Genomic DNA, 19,971 nt, shown 5'->3' on the forward strand with positions numbered 1-19,971 from the left:
AGATTAGTGTTCCAGGTTGATGTTCAAGAATAAAAAAAAAAAATTCATCCCTCCTCCCACCACAGGCACACAGTCAGGCTTTGTATTTCAGAATAGCTTGTACCCAAGAGGTCTTACTGAAATGAGTCGGGTCACTTGTTTTGGGTGACCAAGTATGAAATTCCAAGGTTTTTCATTTAACACCTCTTCCTCCCCTGCCAGGAAGCCTTCCCCTAAAATATTCCCATCCCTACATTCAGGAAGTAAAAGCTTTATTGTGACTTCTAATATTTTTGATTTCCATTAACCATTTTTTATAGTATTATGACACACACAGGGTTAAAGTACATAAAAAGATTTAAAAGTTAGCAGAGGAACTGTATGGGGAAAAAGAAATGTAGTCACTGATCTGCACAGTGGGATTTAGAGAGCAATCTTTTCAGTTTACACTTTATAAAATATGCACCAGGGCTGCATGTCAGACAGCTGCAGACACGTACAGTGAAGATATTTGAAATAATTGAACTAAAAACAAAAGATTAAAAAGCATGCCTGCAGCTCAGGAAGACTCCCTTTTCCACTCCAGAAATTTATAATGGAAAGTTTTATTTATCCTGTTTTGCCACAAGAAATCTTTTAGGAATGCTGTACTCCCTGAAGGCAAGAGTCAGGAACCTAGGAGGACTTTCAGTATCCTGGCCTCCAGTAGCAATTCATCTTCTCTCAAACCAATCCTTCCTCAATTTAAAAAAAAAATTAAAAATTACTACTTCAAAATCAAGCTGTCTTCTATTTTGTCTCATAAAAAGTAAAAACCAAAGTGCTGCTATTTTTTTCACACTCTTCTGTGAAGGTTGAAAATTTTACAAATATAATTTTCAGGAAAAACTGTTTTTAAGAGACTGGTAGCTTTGCAGATCAAAAGTTTATTTCTCAAGTATTTGTTTAAGTCTTAGTCATTGCTCATGTAAAAAAAAGTTACATAATTATAAAGTGATTTCCAAACAGTACTCAGTGAGGCACACAAAGGGATGTTTACTTTCCAGTGTATCCTAACAGCAGAAGTGTGAAACAAGATATAGTTTTGGCACTCAGTAACTGAGGCTTTTTTAACTAGCACTTTTCACTTGGTTTTACTGGTTCTGCAACATTATCAACAGTCTAGATACTTAACTGAGCTATTAAATAGAACTTGAGACACAAATGAAGAACTGATTGTGTCACGTTGCTGTAGGAACACCAGCAGGTCTCTCAAAAATATCTTTTATGATACTGGCAAAGAAAAAAATTTCCTTCACAGCAGACAGCCCATCAATGTAAGTTATTTACTTTGTGCATTTTATTCAGTAGTAATCCTCTCTGCATTAGGGCAGGCAGTGCCATTGTCCTGTTTTGTGAAGAGACATGCTACAAGAACAGAACTGTTCACTAAAAAACAAGTCACTTGTCTGAATAACCAGACAAAAAAAAAAACCCAGAGAGCTACTTAAAAAAAAAAGTCTGCCTTAGGAAAGGTTTTAGTATTTTCTAAAGAAATCTTCTTCCACCACAATCCAAAAGCTATGGTTTTGATTAAAGCCCAGAAAGAGAAAGAAAGCATGAGTGCCACAAGGCCAAATCAGAGAGGACTGCAGTAGATAAAAGTTTACCTCTGGGTACCAGAACACCATATTTTTATCACCATTTAATTCCACCATTGAAACTATAAATTGCTTCCCACAGGAGAAGGTTTAGTTTCCAGTCTACATTTGATCTCGAAGAGCAGCCTTGTTTCAGCTGCAGGACACACCTCGTGCTGCCAGGCTGACGGGTGCAGCTCCATGGCAATCCCCACTGGGAGCTGCAGCTATTCCCCTCCTGAACCTCTCCTGACCCAGGGACTGAAAGCCTACACTCCACACAGCAGTGACACCTTTTGTTTCAGCAAGGTGAGCTTGCTGAACCACTTCAGCAGCCAGCCACACAAAAGCACCAGAGGTAAAGCAGAGGGGCCAGGCATCACATTCCGGGCAGCTCCAGCACGAGTGTGCTGGGCAGAGCAAGGCACTGTGACTCCTGTTAGAGCCACACATGCAAAAGGCAAGCAACCAATTTCTGCTCATCAGTTATTTATTAAACAATTTGTACCCCCAGGTGCAATGTGGAAGTTACAGGGCTGGCAGAATACAACAGAAAACGTGTGCCATCTCTCAAGTGCTGTGAAGGCTCTACCAAGGCACACCCACTCGAGGACTGCTTTTGGTACAAACGTGTTCCTCATGTTTTCCATGTATTAACCTTTTTCCTGCTTTTCAACAAGCCACTTCTCACAGCAGCTTTGCTTTCTGAAACACTGTTACCTTAAAAGATAACAAGGATGCTCCTTAAACAGTCTGTAGGCACTCCCACCTGTGCCTACAGTCAGACTTCTGGCAGTTTAGCTGCTGTGAGAGCAGGAAAAGATAACTCCTACTGGCCACACAGCAAGATGACTGAGGATGAAGCACTCAAACAAGGGACCATTTTCACCTGCAGATACAGAGAATTGCTGTCTTCTGATCTCATTCATTAATGTAATCCTTTATATTAAACCCTGGCTAAAAGCCTCCTGGCTGCCACAGAAGGCCCTAAAAACAAGCACAATAAAAAAGGAGGGACTGGACCAATTCACAGGTTAAGTCTGTGAAGAGGTTCAGAAAGGCATGTTCCCTCTAACATCCTTAACACAATACAGATTCTATGGGAAAGACCAGAGAAAGCAGACAGGCACAGGAGCTCTCCCCAGGGAGCATCTCCTGGAGCCCCTGCTGGACAGCAAGTGCACCCAGAAGGGCACTTTGCACAGGTCTCCACGGCCTGTGGATGGCAAACAGCAACATCTCTCGGCCCCATCACTGCACACTGATGCTTCTCAACTACTGCAGAAGCAGAAACTCTCATCTCACCCTTCCCACACCACCAAGGCTGTGATCAACCTCCCACTATATACACTGACAATTCTGAGCAGCTTTTCCATCCAGCAGATTGCTCTAGTGCCTGTCCCAGAGCTCTGTGAACTGCAAGAGAGCTGAACTGACCTCTGGACTCCCAAAAGCATCTGTGAAAATTGGCAGCTTGAAGAGAACTATGAACTGCAACATCAGGGTGTGTGCATCCAGAGCTGTACACTTGCAGACTTTTGGAAAGACCTACCACCAATCTGTATTCTGTTCATACTTGGAAAGATTTCTAGAAAACAAATATTAAGAGGTTCTTTTTCAGAGTCTGGCTTTGGGGGTTTTTGTCCCTTCATTTTAGTATAGCTAAAATGAAATACTCACTTTACATAAAGTGATGGAATTTTTCTGAATGCTTCCTGCTTCTGGAGGCAGGATTTATCAAATCTTTTCACACTACCTCTTTACTGGGCTTCTCTTAAGATTTGAAGTGCAGAAAGATAATTTTTCTTTTCTGAATTTATACTAAAGAGATAGAATATTCTGTCACCTGAAGTTATAGTTGTAACTTAAAAAGGGAAAGGGAGGGAAGAAGGATGTGGAATCTTACTTGTCTGGGTTTTTCACTCTGAATGTTGCATTAAGAGCTTTTAATCTGGAATCTGCCTGAAAAAGGGGAAAAAAAGCTTTGTTAATTTAATGCAATTAAATTTCAGTGACAAAAAAATCTCAGCCTTCTGGCTGCACCATTAGAAAAATGTCCTGCCTTCATGGCATATTTAAATCTTCAAACACTGAACAAATTGACACCAGCTGCCCTGAATGTCAGATATTTTTATTAAAAAGTCAAAAAACTGTACTATTTTTGTGAATATGATGTAAACAGTAACCACTAAAATAAAGCTGGTATAATCCAAGTCCCACAAAAATAGTCCCTTCTTAAAATGCTGCACAAATGATGGAGTTAAGATACACAACCCCACATTCTTTTTAGGTGAAGCAATTAGGTAACTTAAGACCACATGGACAAGCTATTTTATATTTCTTAAACCAAATAAAACCAATGGTAGAGTGACCTCTATATGCTCTTTATTACCAGGAACAGTTCCCCAGTGAAATCAAAATCTTATATATGTTGTTCTCTTACTTTTTATGACTTGCTTTACAGAAAATATGTAATTTGTATATCAGAATAGAGCCCTTTCTAATGCAATGTTCTTCTCTATAGTAGAGCATATATAAATCTCTACAGAATAAAATTCAATACCTAATTAAAAAGGTAATTGATTGCTTTAGCTTTTGAGATGTTAGTTTACCAATTACTGCAACAGTAGTACAGAACATTTCTAAGAAGATGGAGGGGTTTTTTTTTTCAGTTTATTGAATATTAAACTGTGCAATGAGTATTTACTCCTAATAAGACCCCAACACAGAGGAGAGATCCCAGGCTCATCCACGAGGTCACATCACTACAATTCTTCATTCCTACAATGCATTGTACACACAGCTCACTCAGGGCTTTATCCATAGTAAAGAAAATGTCAATTGTGGATAAATGGCTGGAGTTTACTTTTGATCAAAACATCCTTCTCTTCAGTAAAAGGAAAATAAATCAGAACACCTTGCTAGGTGTATAGATTTCCTATAGTGTCCTCCTTTAGCTAAGAGGCTGGGCCACAGCTGCAAGCAGTCACTTCAGCAGTGCTTAGTGCTGGTATATGACAAAAGAATATTTTGTGCCCTATTACAGAAAACTCAGAGCTTGAAGAGCTATTTTGAATTTGTCAGTGAAGGGAACACAGTGTCTTCCCAAAACAAGAACAGAGTCCGTCCTTTGGGGCCTTGTAATAGCCTCTGCAGATAAGATGCACAGTCTGAGAATGATTCACCTCCCACTACATTTGGGCTGAGCAGAAGACACTCCATCCATAGCCCAGAGAAAAGGAGGCTCAAGGGAAACCTTATTGCTCTCCACAATTACCTGAAAGGAGGTTGTAGTGAGGTAGAGGTTGGTCTCCCCTCCCACATAAACAAGCAATAGGACAAGAGGAACCAGCCTCAGGTTGCTTCAGGGGAAGTTCAGATTGGAGGCCAGGGAAAATTTCTTTACCAAAGGGATTGCCAAACACGGGATCAGGCTGCCCACAGAAATGATGGAGTCACCATCCCTCAATGTGTTTAAGAGATATGTTGATGTGGCATTCAGGGGCATGTTTAGTGGTGGACTGGTGGCAGAGTCACGTTAACTTTAGTTGTTCTTCCAAAGACCAAACCACCAAAACAAAGTATAGTCCACAAACCAAAAGGTAAGGGAACAAAACCCTCCAGACTTAGGAGTGACTGACATTGGGAGAAAGCAGGTTCATTGCCACCACTGTGTATGACACTTCTCTAAGAGTATCTTGCAAAGGGAAGACAAGGCAGCATGGGGAAGCATGTCCCAGACAGCACAAGGACCACAAAACACTGCAGGAGCTCCAAGTCCCAGCCTTTATGCTTATTCAGAGCACTTCTGAGGCTTGGATCTCCACTGCCATACCCCAACAAATCAACACACAAGCCAGTTACATTTTGGGTTGTTCACACACACCTGCAGGTACTCCTCACACATCCTCTCACAGTACAAATGTCACCTAGGTACACTGACCTTATCAGAGTCCTTCCTTCTGCACAGCTATTTCCCAAAACCCTGTATTTATCTTGAAACAGCAGGCACCAAAGCCATTTATGTCTGTTGGGGCAGCAGGCACATCCAACAGCTTTTACACTTGGACAACTTCCTACCCTACAGTTACAGGGCAGGTTTTTGTCTTTTTGTCACAGGCACATGCAGTGCTCTGAAGGAAGAGTTCAGTAGGTTCATACAAGCACTGGCAGGCAGCCAGGACGATCCTGACAATGCCAAACCATCTCAGTGGGGCTGTTTCCTTTTTGCCAGCACAGTAACTCACATACACTACTTTTGAGCATTTACACCAGAGTATGGCTTCTAGAGACACATCTGTCCAGTCTTAAAATTGATTTAAGAGTAACATGCACAAGCATTTTACAGATGAATCACTTATCAAATGAAGTAGAGCTGAGGAGTTTTCAGAGAGTTAATGCCTACTACAATCTTATAATCATTTATGTAAACTAAAGAGAGATGGGAATTTTCTCTTTCCTACAGGAAGGGTTAAAATCCCAAGTGACAAATCCCTTAAATTAAAAATCCCTTAAAAATTAAGTGCTGGGGTTGGGAGGGAGGAAAGGCATGATTTAATGATACAGCTGGCAGAATAAACAAAGTCTCCAGCATTCAGCTATAGCATGCTACATTAATGCACTGCATTAATACCTAATTTAAAGTTTAGTCAGAAAGTTCATACCCTCTCAGACAAAAAACACATCCTGCTTAAATGCAGCAGAAACATAAACAAATGGTCTAATTCCAGTCTAAAAAAGGCACTGAATACAGGTTTTCCTTCCAGTGTAGTGCTGAATATTGAGAGTTTATACTTCAGATGTGGAATAAAGGGAAGACTCTTTTTACCAGGCTTTTGTAAAAGTTATTTTTCTTTCCTAAGGAAACTTGAACTGCAAATGGGAAAACAGACACAATCTAATCAGGAGGGAAAACAAGACTTGCTCATCTCTCATTTAATCTACAATGTGGTTTCAGGGAGGAGAATATTCTCAGCATGCTGCTATGAGTTTTCTTCCACAAACACACCACTGTGTGCTCTCCTAAACACATCCTGTCAGTACAAACTTTCTGAACTCCTGTAAGTGTATGCAGCTTCAGAGCTTTACATTGTTTGCATTATGAATACTAGTAGCATGCAAACCCTACTGTGATGGAAGAGAATTATTGTCAACTTAAGTCATCAACAGTAAGTGTCAGTATCAAAGCCCCTTGGACACTGAGGATAAGAGCACCAGGGATTTTCTTTAGCTCTCACTATATAGAATAATTCTTCATAATCCACCTAGTTTTCAGTTGTGATTTCATGAGAGCAGATCACATTACAATGAAACAAAAAGCTCAGTATTTGTCCCCATATAGTAATTCTTCCAGACACAGCCCAGCAATCTATCAGCTTCTCAGATTCTTGACCTATACAGACACATGACCTCAGATCATTTATTCCTGCAAGTCTTCCACCAGTTTACCCAGCCATGAACTTGCTGATGTCAATGAGGATAGTGTTACTTCAAGACACTTTCTGTTAAACAGTTAAGGGGCACCAAATCTGTCTGTCTTAGTCCCTTTTACCAACTGCTCCTTGCAAAGAACTTCTACAATTCAGATCTCTTTGCTCACCTTTTTTTTGACACCTTGCACCTCTTACCAGACTAAATCTGACACCCCCCTTTAAAAATGCTAAACTAAACAGAAAACACAAACCCCCACTGCTGTGGCCTCAAGTTCATTACTTTTCAAGCTTATAAGGATCATACTTCTACGTTACCAGCAGAATAACACAGGCATGTAACAAGCCTGCTAGAGAACTTAACTGCAATCCTACCTATCACATGCCAAGAACATCACTGATTTTTGTAATAACAAGTATTTATAAACCAATGCTTTTAACTCATTCTTACAGCAAACATCCTTTCATAAATAGCCTAAAACGTTTGCTGGAATATGTCTGTGTCACAGCAATCATGAGACAAACAATTACAGTAATTACCTTCAACTGAAATCCAGTCTCATTCACCATTTCTTTCCATCCACCTTCCTAAAAATACAGAAGAATGTTCAGTTAGAGTGATTTAAGAATGTTTCAGCTTTTGCAAGTCCCTGGGAGAGCCTATATCAAAGGAGTTTCTCCAGTGTGCCTGGCTTCTGCCTCAGTTACCCTCCCCATGTCTCTTCAAGAACCTGGGTTAAGAATAACCAATCATTATGTTGTGTTTACACACTAATCTCCTTCCAAAAACCCTCTCCTCAATTACCTCAACCTATCAGCTGGGAGCAGGAGCCACACTGCTTGGTCTAAAGAAAAGTAGCTAACACATTTTGCCTCTGGGATTAGCAGCATCTCCAAGGACCTTTGCAGCTCAAAAAGGGCAGAGAGCACACAGGTGACAACAGTTTGCAGTGCACATGCCATCAAATGGAAAACTGGATCAGATGTACTGGCCAGCTTTCCATTGTTTTCAGTTCCCATACATTGGTTTATCCACATACTGTAGGAAGGCAAACATAGCTTTCAGTCCAGTATTTGGGAATCTCTCATCAAAGCACAGAAAAAGAACTATTCAATATCTCCTAAAGTTGACAGCTGCAGAATGCAATGCTTAAGCTGAAAATTGGACCACAATTTTTGTGACAATGTATTGTAACGGTTTTGGACCATGACACATGAATGGATCATGATCCAAACCCAGGGCTAAAGAAACCATGGACATCCAAAGAGCAAACTGGAAGCCACTGCTGTCCCTGCAGTCAGCAGTACAGCATGGTAACTAGCTCAGCTTTAGCCCTATGGAAGAGCTCCCAGCCAACATGCATTCCCAACAGGCTGTTCCAAAGAGGTGAAAATTCTCTCTTAGAAGCCTTACAACTTGACTGGAAAAAAGTCATAAGGTAGATTAAAAGGGCAACTGTACAACTGCAGACTGCTCTCATGAAGCTTTTGGCTAGACAAGCCTTTCCCACCTCAAGTTTATTCACATGGTATGTCTCCCCTCCTGACACAGAACAAGCTATTGGTCAAATAGAAAAGATCAAAAGGGCATTATCTTAATTAAATAATCACTAAATAATGTACTTAGAAATAACTTTACTATACCTGCATTAAAAATGCATAAAAGATTTTGTCTTGGCAAAGAACAGGATGTGAAGCCACACGCAACAAGAAGTTTTCCAGACCAATTCTTCTTCTTTCCACGAAATCTGGATCCATATTATCTGCTGATAGCTTATGCCAAACAAAGTCAGCCTAGTCAAACAGAAGAGTGTGAACAGTAAATTGAAAAACAAACGTAACAAAGCGAGCCACAGTTTCGGTTTCCTTACCCTTTTCTCTGGCAAAGGTGGAACAACAATATGTGGGTAGGTGACTGACAAATAATTCCTCAACAACTCAAATTCGCTGTAACGTCGCCACAGGGACTCCACTGGGGCACACTGTCCCTCACTCTGGGACTCAACAGCTCTGGAAAGATAAAGCAGCAAATTGGACCATTAGTGAGCTATCACCTTCTCCTTCAAAAACCATCAGTGCAATTACACCAAAGGCCCCAAGAATAGTGGTGATTACTGCATGAATTGCCCATAACCCAAAGCAACCTTAATTAATTTCATGTCTACATACTAATTTAAAAATATTTACAATTTCTGTCTGACAGCACTCAATTTTGCTAGGAACACAGGAAAAGTCAATGCACTTGCACATCAAAAACAAACAGGTAGGTCACAGTCAAGTAAACAGACACATGTGGCTTAGTCCACACCATTATAGAATTAGCCCTATTTCTCTTGGAACAGTGTTAGGTTCAAAGTCAGCAAAATTCATGAGGACCTGAAGGATACAGAATATTGTAAGAAGAAATTTATTATTCAGTGGGAAAGTCTTCACATCAGAGGATAAAAATTGTCTTGCATACAACAGATACAGTTACAAATACAACTTTAAAAATATTAAAGATATTTTAAAGGATATTTTTAGAAAAAGAGCAAATTTCAAAGAACTTCCAATTTTATTTTTTTGTTCAAAGTGACACATTTTTATATTTAAGGACTAAAAATGTAACAAACTAGCTAGAGCATGCACGTACTAAATTGATGTGTCTGAAAAAACTGTTGAAGGCTTAAACCCAACATGACCTAGCAAGGTAATAAAGGATTTTATGCTACTATAAACAGAGAAATCACTGAATACTGTAGGATTGGAAAGTAATACAAAAACTTGATGAGAAAAATTATTTTTCATATAAGGCATTCAAAGCAACAGAATATACTTTGCAATATCATAAAATAAGCATTGGGTAGTAACACTTTCAGCAGTTGGCATATGCCAGAATAAACACAGAGAGAGAATTCACACAAGGCACTCAACAGAAAAGAGTAATGTCTATATCTACTTTATTCTTCATTTAAGTGACTGATTAGCACACAAAGCACTGGCATAAACCTACATGGAACAGTATTGACTGTTGAGTTTGACAGAGACCTCTGCATGTCTGTGATCCAACTCCCTTGCTCAAAGCAGGATGTCCTGAGCTACACCCACGTGGGCCTTGAACTATCTCCATGGATTGAGAACTCCACCACACTGAGCCACCCACTCCAATGTTTGACAAACCTCACTATAAAGAGGTTTTCTTACTTTTACATGGAATTTTCCATGTTTGAATATGTGGGCACTGCCTTTTGCCCTCCCTTGGCATCACAGAAGGAGTCTGACTCCATCTTCTTTACCTCCCCACCAGGTACTGATCCACAACTGCTAAAATCAGCTGTCTCTTGCACAGGCTGAACAATCCCATCTCTCTCAGCCTCTCCCTGCAGGTCAGACAATCCAAGCCCATAATCATCCTCACAGCCCTTCACTGGACTTGCATCAGTGAGTCCACATCCTTCTGGTGCTGGAGAGCTCAGAACTGGGAACAATAAACTATGAACTGCAAGTACTTACTCATATGATACTTAGAAGAGAGTGCTACATTATTTTTTCCAGCAAAAGTCAAGCTTCACAGTTCTTGAATTCCTAAGAACTTTCTGAAGTTTTAGAACATCTAAGTAGCACAGAAATTATAGATAATTTTTAAGCTATGCTTAACCTACAAGGTCAGATTTCTAATGACCTTACTGAAAAACAAACAATCCCAGTCCAAAGCAGTCCCAATTATTTGATACATTTAAACAAAATACAAGGTGTCTCTATTTGTGAACTCTCACTAGAGAGGAACAGTCTTGCTATATGCTTTGGTTTAGTTACATCTTAAGGTGGAATAATGTCACACAGAAGAATGCAAAAGATACTTTTTTAACTTAGTAAGGTGGAACAATTTTTATGTATCTACCCATGCCTTGGGGAAAGGATATTTATTCCAGATGACTGAATTTGTAGGGGAAAAGTGACTTCACAATTAAGAAGAAAAAAGGATAAATTCATAGCATACAACACAGACTGCTGTGGATTTGAACTATTTGAGAGCGACTCAAGAGAAAAAGGTGAGCAGACTGCTGACAAGCATTATTCACACTGCCAGCATCCCACAGAATTCTTCTCTATTAGAGTATTTTAATTCAATGAAGCTGCACCTGCAAATACTGAGTTCTGAAGAGGGTAAGCTCAGCCTAGCCTGGACTGACAGGCCATGCAGCATTCCTCCCCACACTAACTGCTGCACCACTTAAATATTACAAGAACACTTCAGCTCAAAGCAGGTATCTAGAGATTGAACTATTGATGAGTAAGAGGTAAATTTGAATAGATATGGAATTGAGCTACTATGCTCAAAAGATTAATTGTTTAGTGAAAGCTGAAGGCACAAACATTACATTCCTAGAGGACAAACTCCCAGCAGGGTTTGGTAAACAATCTGGCCATTCAAGACACTCATAAAAGTACTTCAGAATCACAGATCCTTTTTATCTTCAGCTTCAGCAGCCTACCAACCAGCTGCACTGACTTACACCACGGGATTCAAGGCTTCCACATGGGTTATTGTCAGCCCTTCAGAAAGACTGCTACCATCAATACATGATAGCATTACGGGGACCCTGACTGAGAACAGGCTGCACAAGCAAACATAAATAGGGAGTCTAGAAAAACACAGGTCAGGACTGCCCTGAGAACCCAGCCCCATCCCAGGAGGACATATCTGTGCTGCAGACACAGATGCTGCTGTGCCAGCCTTCTGATAAGGGAATGGTCCGCTCTAAATCATGCTTCTAATGCTCCGTAATTGTTTTGCAGAGTTAATTAGAAAGTAGGAGCAGCAGAGGCCATGCTGAGCCTTAACTGTGGAAAAAAATAAAAAATAAAAACCCTTTCTGAACATGCCTGCTTATAAGCTTTGCATTTGCTTCAATTAATAAAAGCCCATCAGTTATTTAAAAAAAATATAGTAGTAACATCTCAGTCCACACAAAGCAGAAAACTAAATATTAGTCAAAAATTTTAAAAGGTCATTTGGGAGCATAACACCTTAGCAGGAAAGGACCACAGCTTTATTGAGAAGCCTAGTCCTACATCAGCACAAACCACTACCTTGTTACTTGAGGTTTTATGCCCACACAGGGCCTCAAGAACTCCAGGAGGAAGGAAGCAGACTGCCAGACCAGTTCATACCACTCACTGCATCTACCCTGCCCACACTGAAGACACTAAGGAATTTTACTACATCTAAAGCCTACTGTCAATTTATTCTGACCATTCAGATCTGTGGACAACAGCTAGGCTTCCCTCAGTCTCAGGTAATCAAGCTTTACTACCCTTGTGAGGGATACAAAAACCCCACACTATACCCTGAAGAAAAAAATGAAATTACTACCAAAGAATCTTGAAGGTCAAAGCTGCCTGTGTAGTTTATTCTTTCTTAACTAGACAGCATCTGATATAACCACCTCACTGTAGTGTGTGTTAAGCAGCCTGACATTATTCTCATCTCAGATCATACTTGTTTCCTTTATTCTAACATGCATTTATTCTCAGTGTCTCAGAAGTGCAAACACTGCCTTTACAGCTACTTTTACCTTCATCAGGAGGGCACCTATGTAGCACCTAACAAAGAAGCCATGCTTCTTTAATTAATTGATTTGAATACATTTAAGACATTTTGAAATTATTAGTATCAGCTGCAGATTCCCCCTTACACCCAGGCTTACAGAAAACCCCCAGGTTCTGCTCTCTAGAGCACACAATGCTGCAGTTGGGGAAAGGAGGGGAGCTGCAAAGTTCCTTGCAAAGCTGTGGTGGGAAAGCACTGCACAGCCCTCACTTATGAGCCTGTGTCAGCACCACGGCCTTTTAAATGAGGTAATAGGAGTTTGAAACTGCATGGATGGATTTAGGACAGGCAAACAAGATGAGAGATTTTCTTTTTTTTTGTTTTTTTTAATCACACCAAAAATGTCTCCACCTGGTTACATATGAGGTCATAAAATATCACCAATTACAAGAGCATTTCCTCCCCAGGAACACCATTTCAGAAAGGAAGTAGAAATCCACAAAGGTACTCATTACACTTAATACCTTCACTACCATCTAATTTTTTAGACCGCGTTATGAACTCCTCCATTAAACGCAAGTATTTGCAGACTAGTTTCAATTAAGATTATAATCACTTGTTGACATTCAGTCAAACTTCTCAATTTGTTTTGGTTCTAAAAACACAATATAATACTTGTACAGTCTTCAGGCAGGAAAACCATATGTTTCCCCTTTAAGTATACTTTTAACAATGCAAGTTATTCATTGAACGAACCAACCTGCCTGAAAAAATTAAAAAGACAAAATTGAAACCTTTTACATTTATAACTGATGTTATCATAACCAATTCAAAGATTACATTACTCCATGTCTCATTTATTTGCCTTAATTGAAAGTGTCAGTGTGAAAACTTTAGTCCATCTAATTAACCTCTTCTCACTTCCCATTTAAAACTAATTATCTTAAATGAGCCATTAAATAATTCTGAATGCAATAAAAAGACAAATGGCTGTGAAGTACTAAATCAGACAAGAAGGAAATACACAAGGTATTTCAAGAAGGTTTATTTCCTTGTAAAAGCAATCACCTCTTCAATGGCAGAGGCAGTAACTTTGCTTTCAACCTCTGACCTTCCAGTGCATGAGAAGTGACATTTCCACTCCCTGCAGTGGGCAAGGTTCACTCCCTGTGCAGAGGAACACCATTTTACAGGGATGGGCAACGTTTTCCAACAGCTATTTAGAAATAGTCTCTGTATTCAGGCCCCTCAGAAAGCTGATGTCTAATAATTGCTCTTCTACCTGGCAAGCTGTATGACAAGGAAGTTTTTCTCTTGCCAGAAGATTTTTCACAGCCAGGTGATTCTTTAGTTTTTTAATACTGTCACCCAGTTTACTGTATTTAACTAAAACATACATTTGTCAGGAAGATAAATGATTCATAGTATCAATCAAGTAAAAACCAAGAGAAAACTAAGTTCTCAAACTCTCTGTCTTCTTTCACCTCCCAACTCTCTCCTGTTTAAAGTTCATGTCGAATTTAGACTTTTTCCCTGATATCTCCTTTGGACAAGTCTTCCTGACTCCCACTGGCCAAAATCTGCACTTTACTGTTCTGTCAGAAGACAGCATCCCTCTGAGGGCATTCATCCTGTGCCTCTCCTCAGGAAACCCATGCCTGGGCTTTTCACCCAGCCCAGTGTGAACCAGGAAACTTTGAGACGGGTACTAAACAAAATGCAACAAAGGAAAAACTCCTGAAACCCCACAATGCAGCACTGCTACCACTGAACTGTGGCCTGGCCAGCTACTGATTTCCAAGTTCATTTCTCTCACAGAAACATTGTTTGGAATTTCTCACTCTGGACAGGCAATCCAAGGTCATAACAGAGAAGAAGGTAACACTCATATCACAACTTAACTAGTGGAAAATTTTCCAAATACTGAAAACAGAAATAAGACTAGTAACTTCCCAGCCATACCACGAGAGTAAAAAGGAAATAAAATAAGCCCCCTTGTCAAATTACTGCAAGAGGAAGTGAAAACTAGTAGGGCTGGAAACTAGGGATCCTGCTATTAAGGGGTTGGACAAGGCTGCACAAACTTGTGCTACTTCTTCCTAAAGCCACATTTAAAACAGAGCAAAAAAAAAATACATGCTAGTCATGGTATTGTTTGATGGGGAAGGCCAGGATAGAAATCTAATAGTCAGCAGGGATGAAAGGAAAGTGAACTAAATGGAAGTGTCCTACTGCTACAGAAGAATTTGTTTACTTTAAAGGAGACCAGGAAAAAAAAGGCATTCACTGTATGTCCTATAATTATAAGTGCAATACCACAGAGAACTTTAGAGGTGCTCTGCATTCTGATTAACTTTCAGCTCTGTCATGAAAAATAACAAGTACAGAGCCAGGAGTCAGACTCAGGGGTTTATTCTACCTGAGTTCTCGTAGTTTCATGCACTCTGATATAAGACACAGATGCCTAAAATTCCAATAAGCAAGTCTGGATTTAAGAAAGATCCTGGATATTTGCTACTTCCCTTAGAGAAAGCAAGTGATATGCTGAGAACATCTCAAGAAGGAATATTTAGCTACGCATCTTAAGAATTTGTACTTGCCTTAATGCCATTTCCCACAAACAGGTAGAAGTGACCTCTGTTCTCACAGGGAGAATATAAAAATTGATTTATTTTTAAATAACTGTATAGTTTAACAGAAGCTGTGAAACAAACTGACATCATGACTAATTGAATGGAAATAGCTCATCATAAAAAATTGAATTAGCTAATGCAGAAAGGTCTAAAGCAAGAAGACGCTCTCAGGAAGCACAACTCTTGGAATTTGCTGACACTCTGCAGTCTACAGCAATGGAATTTGTCTCAAAGAAATATATCCACATCAAAGTATAATATCACATTAATAAAAAAATCAACAAAAGTCACACAAAAATGTGAGCATAGTAATAAATCTTTTCATTTAAAAAGAAAAAGTAAGTAACACCATCACTTGCATTTTGAAAACATTTTCACCAGCACCAGTGAAACTTATGTGTTAAAAGTTTAAGCATTCAACTCCTGTTCTATAACAAATATACCATGGTCATAATTGTATCCATCTTGTGTCTCTTATTCACCCAGATAGAATTCCTTAACTCAAACTGAAATTAAATCCTAGATAGCAGTAACGGCAAAACTCCAGCTCACATAAACATAATGCAACTATTATTAACTGGTCTTCCCTTTATATTACTATAAACAGTTTTATTCTTCAGCTACAAAATATCTTATTACCCACAGACAAATTACTGTGAAGCCCACCTACAGCTACAGGCTCAGCAGGAAGCACATTTAATAGCCACCAATTGTATTTTTGCAAGACATTTTGCCTTCTCAGCAAAAGGAATAGAGAAGCTATTTTATTAGAGATGTGACAAATGCACATTTTCAATTGCTCTGTGACAAACATGTAATTGGTCTTGGTATTTGCTGACCACGGAGTAAAATAAATCTTAATGAAAGAACACAATCTGGCCAGCAAAGTACAGTTTTGCCACTATGAAAGAACAACTGGGAAACACCAGTGGGAGCAACTCTGAAGTAATGCAAGGATGACTGGAAAAGGAGATGCAGTCAGCATGTTCTGGGGCTGGATAAATCTGCCCCCAGAGTATACTTCATATCACAGTTAGGCCCCAATGATTCCAATTTTCTTCTCTTTTCCTTCAGAAATATCATTACAATAAAAATAACACTACTTATATAAGAAGGTGTGATATTTAATATCAATACACTACAGAAGTATTTTTAAGCATCTGAGGAACTGTCAAAGAGATACAACATTTGAAAATATATGTCTATTTTGGATTTTGCTCTTCAAGTTCAGCAAAAATATAGTAAACTCATCCCAGCAGGCCTGTAGTCAGTGTGACTGGGGTGTCCACCAGCTAAACAAGCTTGAAGCCTTTTAACTAGCAGACAGAAGACTTATGTGACAGTATTACAATTTGAACTCTTCAGTGCCTTTGCAAAATGCAACTGCTTTGTTTCAGAAGGTTTTCTTTGTACAGCAGATAATCCCAAAGGCAAGGCCCAAGGGTTAAAACTAGTAATATCAAGAAGAGCTAAACAAAACTCGTAACAAAGTCTAATTTTGAAAGTCTTGCTTCAGCTGAGTAACATGATCCCACATAACAGGAGTCATCTATTACTGTTTGGGAAGTAAGGAAAGCTAGAAGAGATTTTAAAGTTTTGCTCACTACTCAATAATTGAAATTTTGAGTTTGTGGTACTGAGAATGTTTATCACGCCAGTAGTATTGATCTCATTAACACGGGAAGAGCAGTAAATTCCCCAGTGAAAGTTCAAGCTAGTATGAAGAAAGGAAATAGTTAACTAACTCTGACCCTTAAACCATCTACAAGGAGTATGTGGTAATCAGATCAAGCAAAACACTTCAAATATAAGCTGAGCAATAAATTTTGACCACATGACATAAGTGTGGTCTTAATTTATCTTCTCTTTCCTGTCACTTCAAGCAAGCCTAGCAGTTACTTTGGACCTCTCTCACACACAATCTCACAAATGCATGTATAAATTTGTCCAACTTATGTCCAAGAAATAACCAAGCAGTTGCTGGCACCATTTTAATGCAACAACTTTCAAACACACATTTTTCCACCTAGCTCCAAATGAAGAATTACAGTATGCAGTTACACAAAACCAGCACTAGAACTGAACAGGAGATCAGCTGCCAAATTTTCACAGGAAGAGATCCTCCAGAGTGGGTTGTTAACCACATAACAAAGCACAAACCAGCTAAATCCTCTCATCAACTGTATCTGATTATTTTGAGGGGTGGAAGGAGGGAAGATCTGTTTAGAATGGCACATCCATGTACTCTTGAGACTGAGCTCTCATCACCCACCTAGTCTCAATGAGGTAAGCAGTGTATGTTTCTTGGATGTTCATGGCATTCCTCCCAGTCCGCTTTTCAGCTTCTGAAACCGTGATTTCCATTTTCTTTGCCAAACAGTCTTCCATCTTTTTAGAAGAGGAAAATAGAGATTCATGTAACATTAACCACACAAGGCAAAGGCTACTAACCTTGCCTCCCCTTGTCCTACACCACATTTGTTCAAATAAGACAGGTCTCTGTGGGATAAAGGCATTGACAGGGCTTTGCTTTATACTTATGTTCTGTATCACATTTGCAAGTGACAACTGGAAACCTGCTTTAGGAGGAAAACAGAAAAGTCAACAAACTGACAACTTCAGGTACCAAAAACCACCCTGAGCCAGGAGGATACACAAAGAGAAATATTTTTCTTTACAGGTAACAAAGTAACCTTTTTTAAAAAAACCAAACACGCTAACCCCACTACTTTCTATCCAAACACTTCCCAACTACCAGCGAATTCTTCCTCAGGACACCCGGGAAACATGCAGCCACCTCTCCCCTTTCACAGGAAACAGAATATTTCCGGACCAAGATGTTTTTCTTTTAATCTCTCAGAGGAGGATCGTTATCTTTTACACACTGGCCGCCAGAAATCAGTAAGGACCACACGCCCACCATGGAAAGGAAGAGATGCACTGAGCAGGGAGGGGGAGTCACTTGTGAAATTAAGTGGGGGGGAGGAGGAGACAAAAAGATAATTGATAATAATAAATAATAATGTGACATCAGGGACGAGGCCAGAGGGTGCACAGAGCTCTCTGACAGCGGCCAGGACGGGGCTGCAAAGAGAACCCCGCAGTTCAGAGGGTCGTGCTGCACAGCTCTGCCCCGTGCTCCACCGAGCAGGGCTCGGCCCCAGGCAGCAGAGGATGGGCTCGTCCCACCTGTGGCCCCTTCCCGCCGCGGCGGGCGGCGCCGGGCGAGCGCCCCCCGAGCCCCGCCGCCCTCCCCGCCCGGCCCGGGCAGCGCGCTCAGGAAAGCCCGGTGCTCGCCCGGCGGAGCAGGCCGTGGGCCCGGGGAGGGGGACGCTGCCCCTCCGCCACCGCCCTCCGCACCCTCACCGCGGCCAGGGGCTGCTCCGGGGCCGGGAGGGCGCCGTCCTCTTCTTCCTCCTCTTCTTCTTCCTCCTCCTCCTCCTCCTCCTCTTCCTCCTCCTCCTGCGGGCGGCTGTCGCTCGGCTCGGGCTCGGTGCTCTCCATGGGGCTCGGGGGCTCGGCCGCGGCGCTCCGCGCAGGCGCCGAGCCGGGCTCCGGGCGAGCCCATGGCCGGTCCTAGGGCCGGGCCGGGCCGGGCGTGTCCGCGGGGCCGGGGCCGCGGGCGGGGCGAGGCCACCCGGCCCCGCCACCCTGCACCGCCGCCCTGCACCGCCGCCCTGCCCGTGCAGAGGCGCCATCGCGGGGGCTGAGGGAGTCCTGCCCACCCCGGTGCCCAGAAGGGGCTCGTTCGTGCCCCTGAGCACGGACAGTCCTCGCTGCGACTGTGCTCCGCTCTCCCACAGGCAATCTTGGCACTCCTGACCCTGTCTGGGACAAAGCTTCCCCCGACCTCTCACCCGCACTCTTACAGCCCTAAATCTTTATGTCTAAAATTTGTTTGTGTCGTTGTTCCCCTCTTAGTTCTCAGGTCACCGAAGAGTTTCTCGTGCCGTGCTTCGCACACCTTTCCTGCTTGTTTTTTGGTTGGTTGCTTGGCTTTTTTTTCTTTTTTTCTTTTTTTTCTTTTTTTTTTTTTTTTTACACCCTGTGTTGTTATAGGAAATAACACACATTAAACAAAAATTAAACTCCATGTTAATGGGAAGTATTTCCGATACGTTCTCATCTTTAGTTCATAGCAAGATTTGCAAAGCAAAGATTTGTAAAGCCCTTTCCTTTATTGAGTCTCTTTCAGCAGCCATTAACTTTCCCACAGGATGTTTGTTGGCGTTGGGTAGCTTGCGTTATATTTTAAAGCCCACCAGCCTGTTATTTCCCCTCTCACTCCTTTAGCAGTAATGAAGGACTCAGTTGCATGTTCCTTTTGTCTCACCCTCTAATTAAAGCCCCAGGTGTCTCATCTCTTATGAACAGGAACAAATTTCTCCGTGCTTTTCTGTCATTCCCTGTCTTTTTGGAGAGACGTTCAGGAATTCCAGCCTTCAGCCCCCACAGAACATTACACACTGTAGATTTATATATATACACACATCTTCACTATTGGGTTTATTCCCTCACGATCCCATGGTGCCTACATTGTCCCTGTGGGACTGACAAACTGGATGAAGCAGTTGTTCCTATTTATTTCTTGTTCTCCAAAACCATTTTGGACACTCAGTGTCATTGTTCCCTGTTTCACATATCACACCAACCCTTGAGATTTCCCATTCTTGCACCAGATTCTTGTCCTTTGATTCAGGCACTACATTCTTTATTATTCTTATGTAGCTTTTTTTTCTTTTCCTACTCTTTTCAAACCCAGGTTAAAGGCCACTTTG

At 41.0% G+C, this 19,971-nt stretch overlaps 1 protein-coding gene across 2 annotated transcripts in view; it reads right to left on the reverse strand.

The window, feature by feature from the left end:
• Positions 1–19,207, reverse strand: part of SNX4 (sorting nexin 4) — a 33,200-nt gene extending 13,993 nt beyond the window's left edge. Inside the window, exons 1-6 of one of the 2 annotated variants that reach the window (XM_063400901.1) lie at positions 18,560–19,207; positions 17,466–17,581; positions 8,899–9,037; positions 8,672–8,800; positions 7,568–7,615; positions 3,505–3,560 (exon numbers count right to left, since the gene is read on the reverse strand). In XM_063400901.1, the coding sequence (XP_063256971.1) occupies positions 3,505–3,560; positions 7,568–7,615; positions 8,672–8,800; positions 8,899–9,037; positions 17,466–17,581; positions 18,560–18,697 (626 nt within the window). In that variant the 5' untranslated portion in view covers positions 18,698–19,207. Of the gene's footprint in view, positions 1–3,504; positions 3,561–7,567; positions 7,616–8,671; positions 8,822–8,898; positions 9,038–17,465; positions 17,582–18,559 lie in introns of both variants that reach the window. The other variant, XM_063400900.1, reaches the window with a different exon arrangement.
• Positions 19,208–19,971: the final 764 nt, after the last annotated feature.

The sequence above is a fragment of the Prinia subflava genome, chromosome 6 (assembly GCF_021018805.1).
Source record: "Prinia subflava isolate CZ2003 ecotype Zambia chromosome 6, Cam_Psub_1.2, whole genome shotgun sequence".
NCBI lineage: Eukaryota > Metazoa > Chordata > Aves > Passeriformes > Cisticolidae > Prinia > Prinia subflava.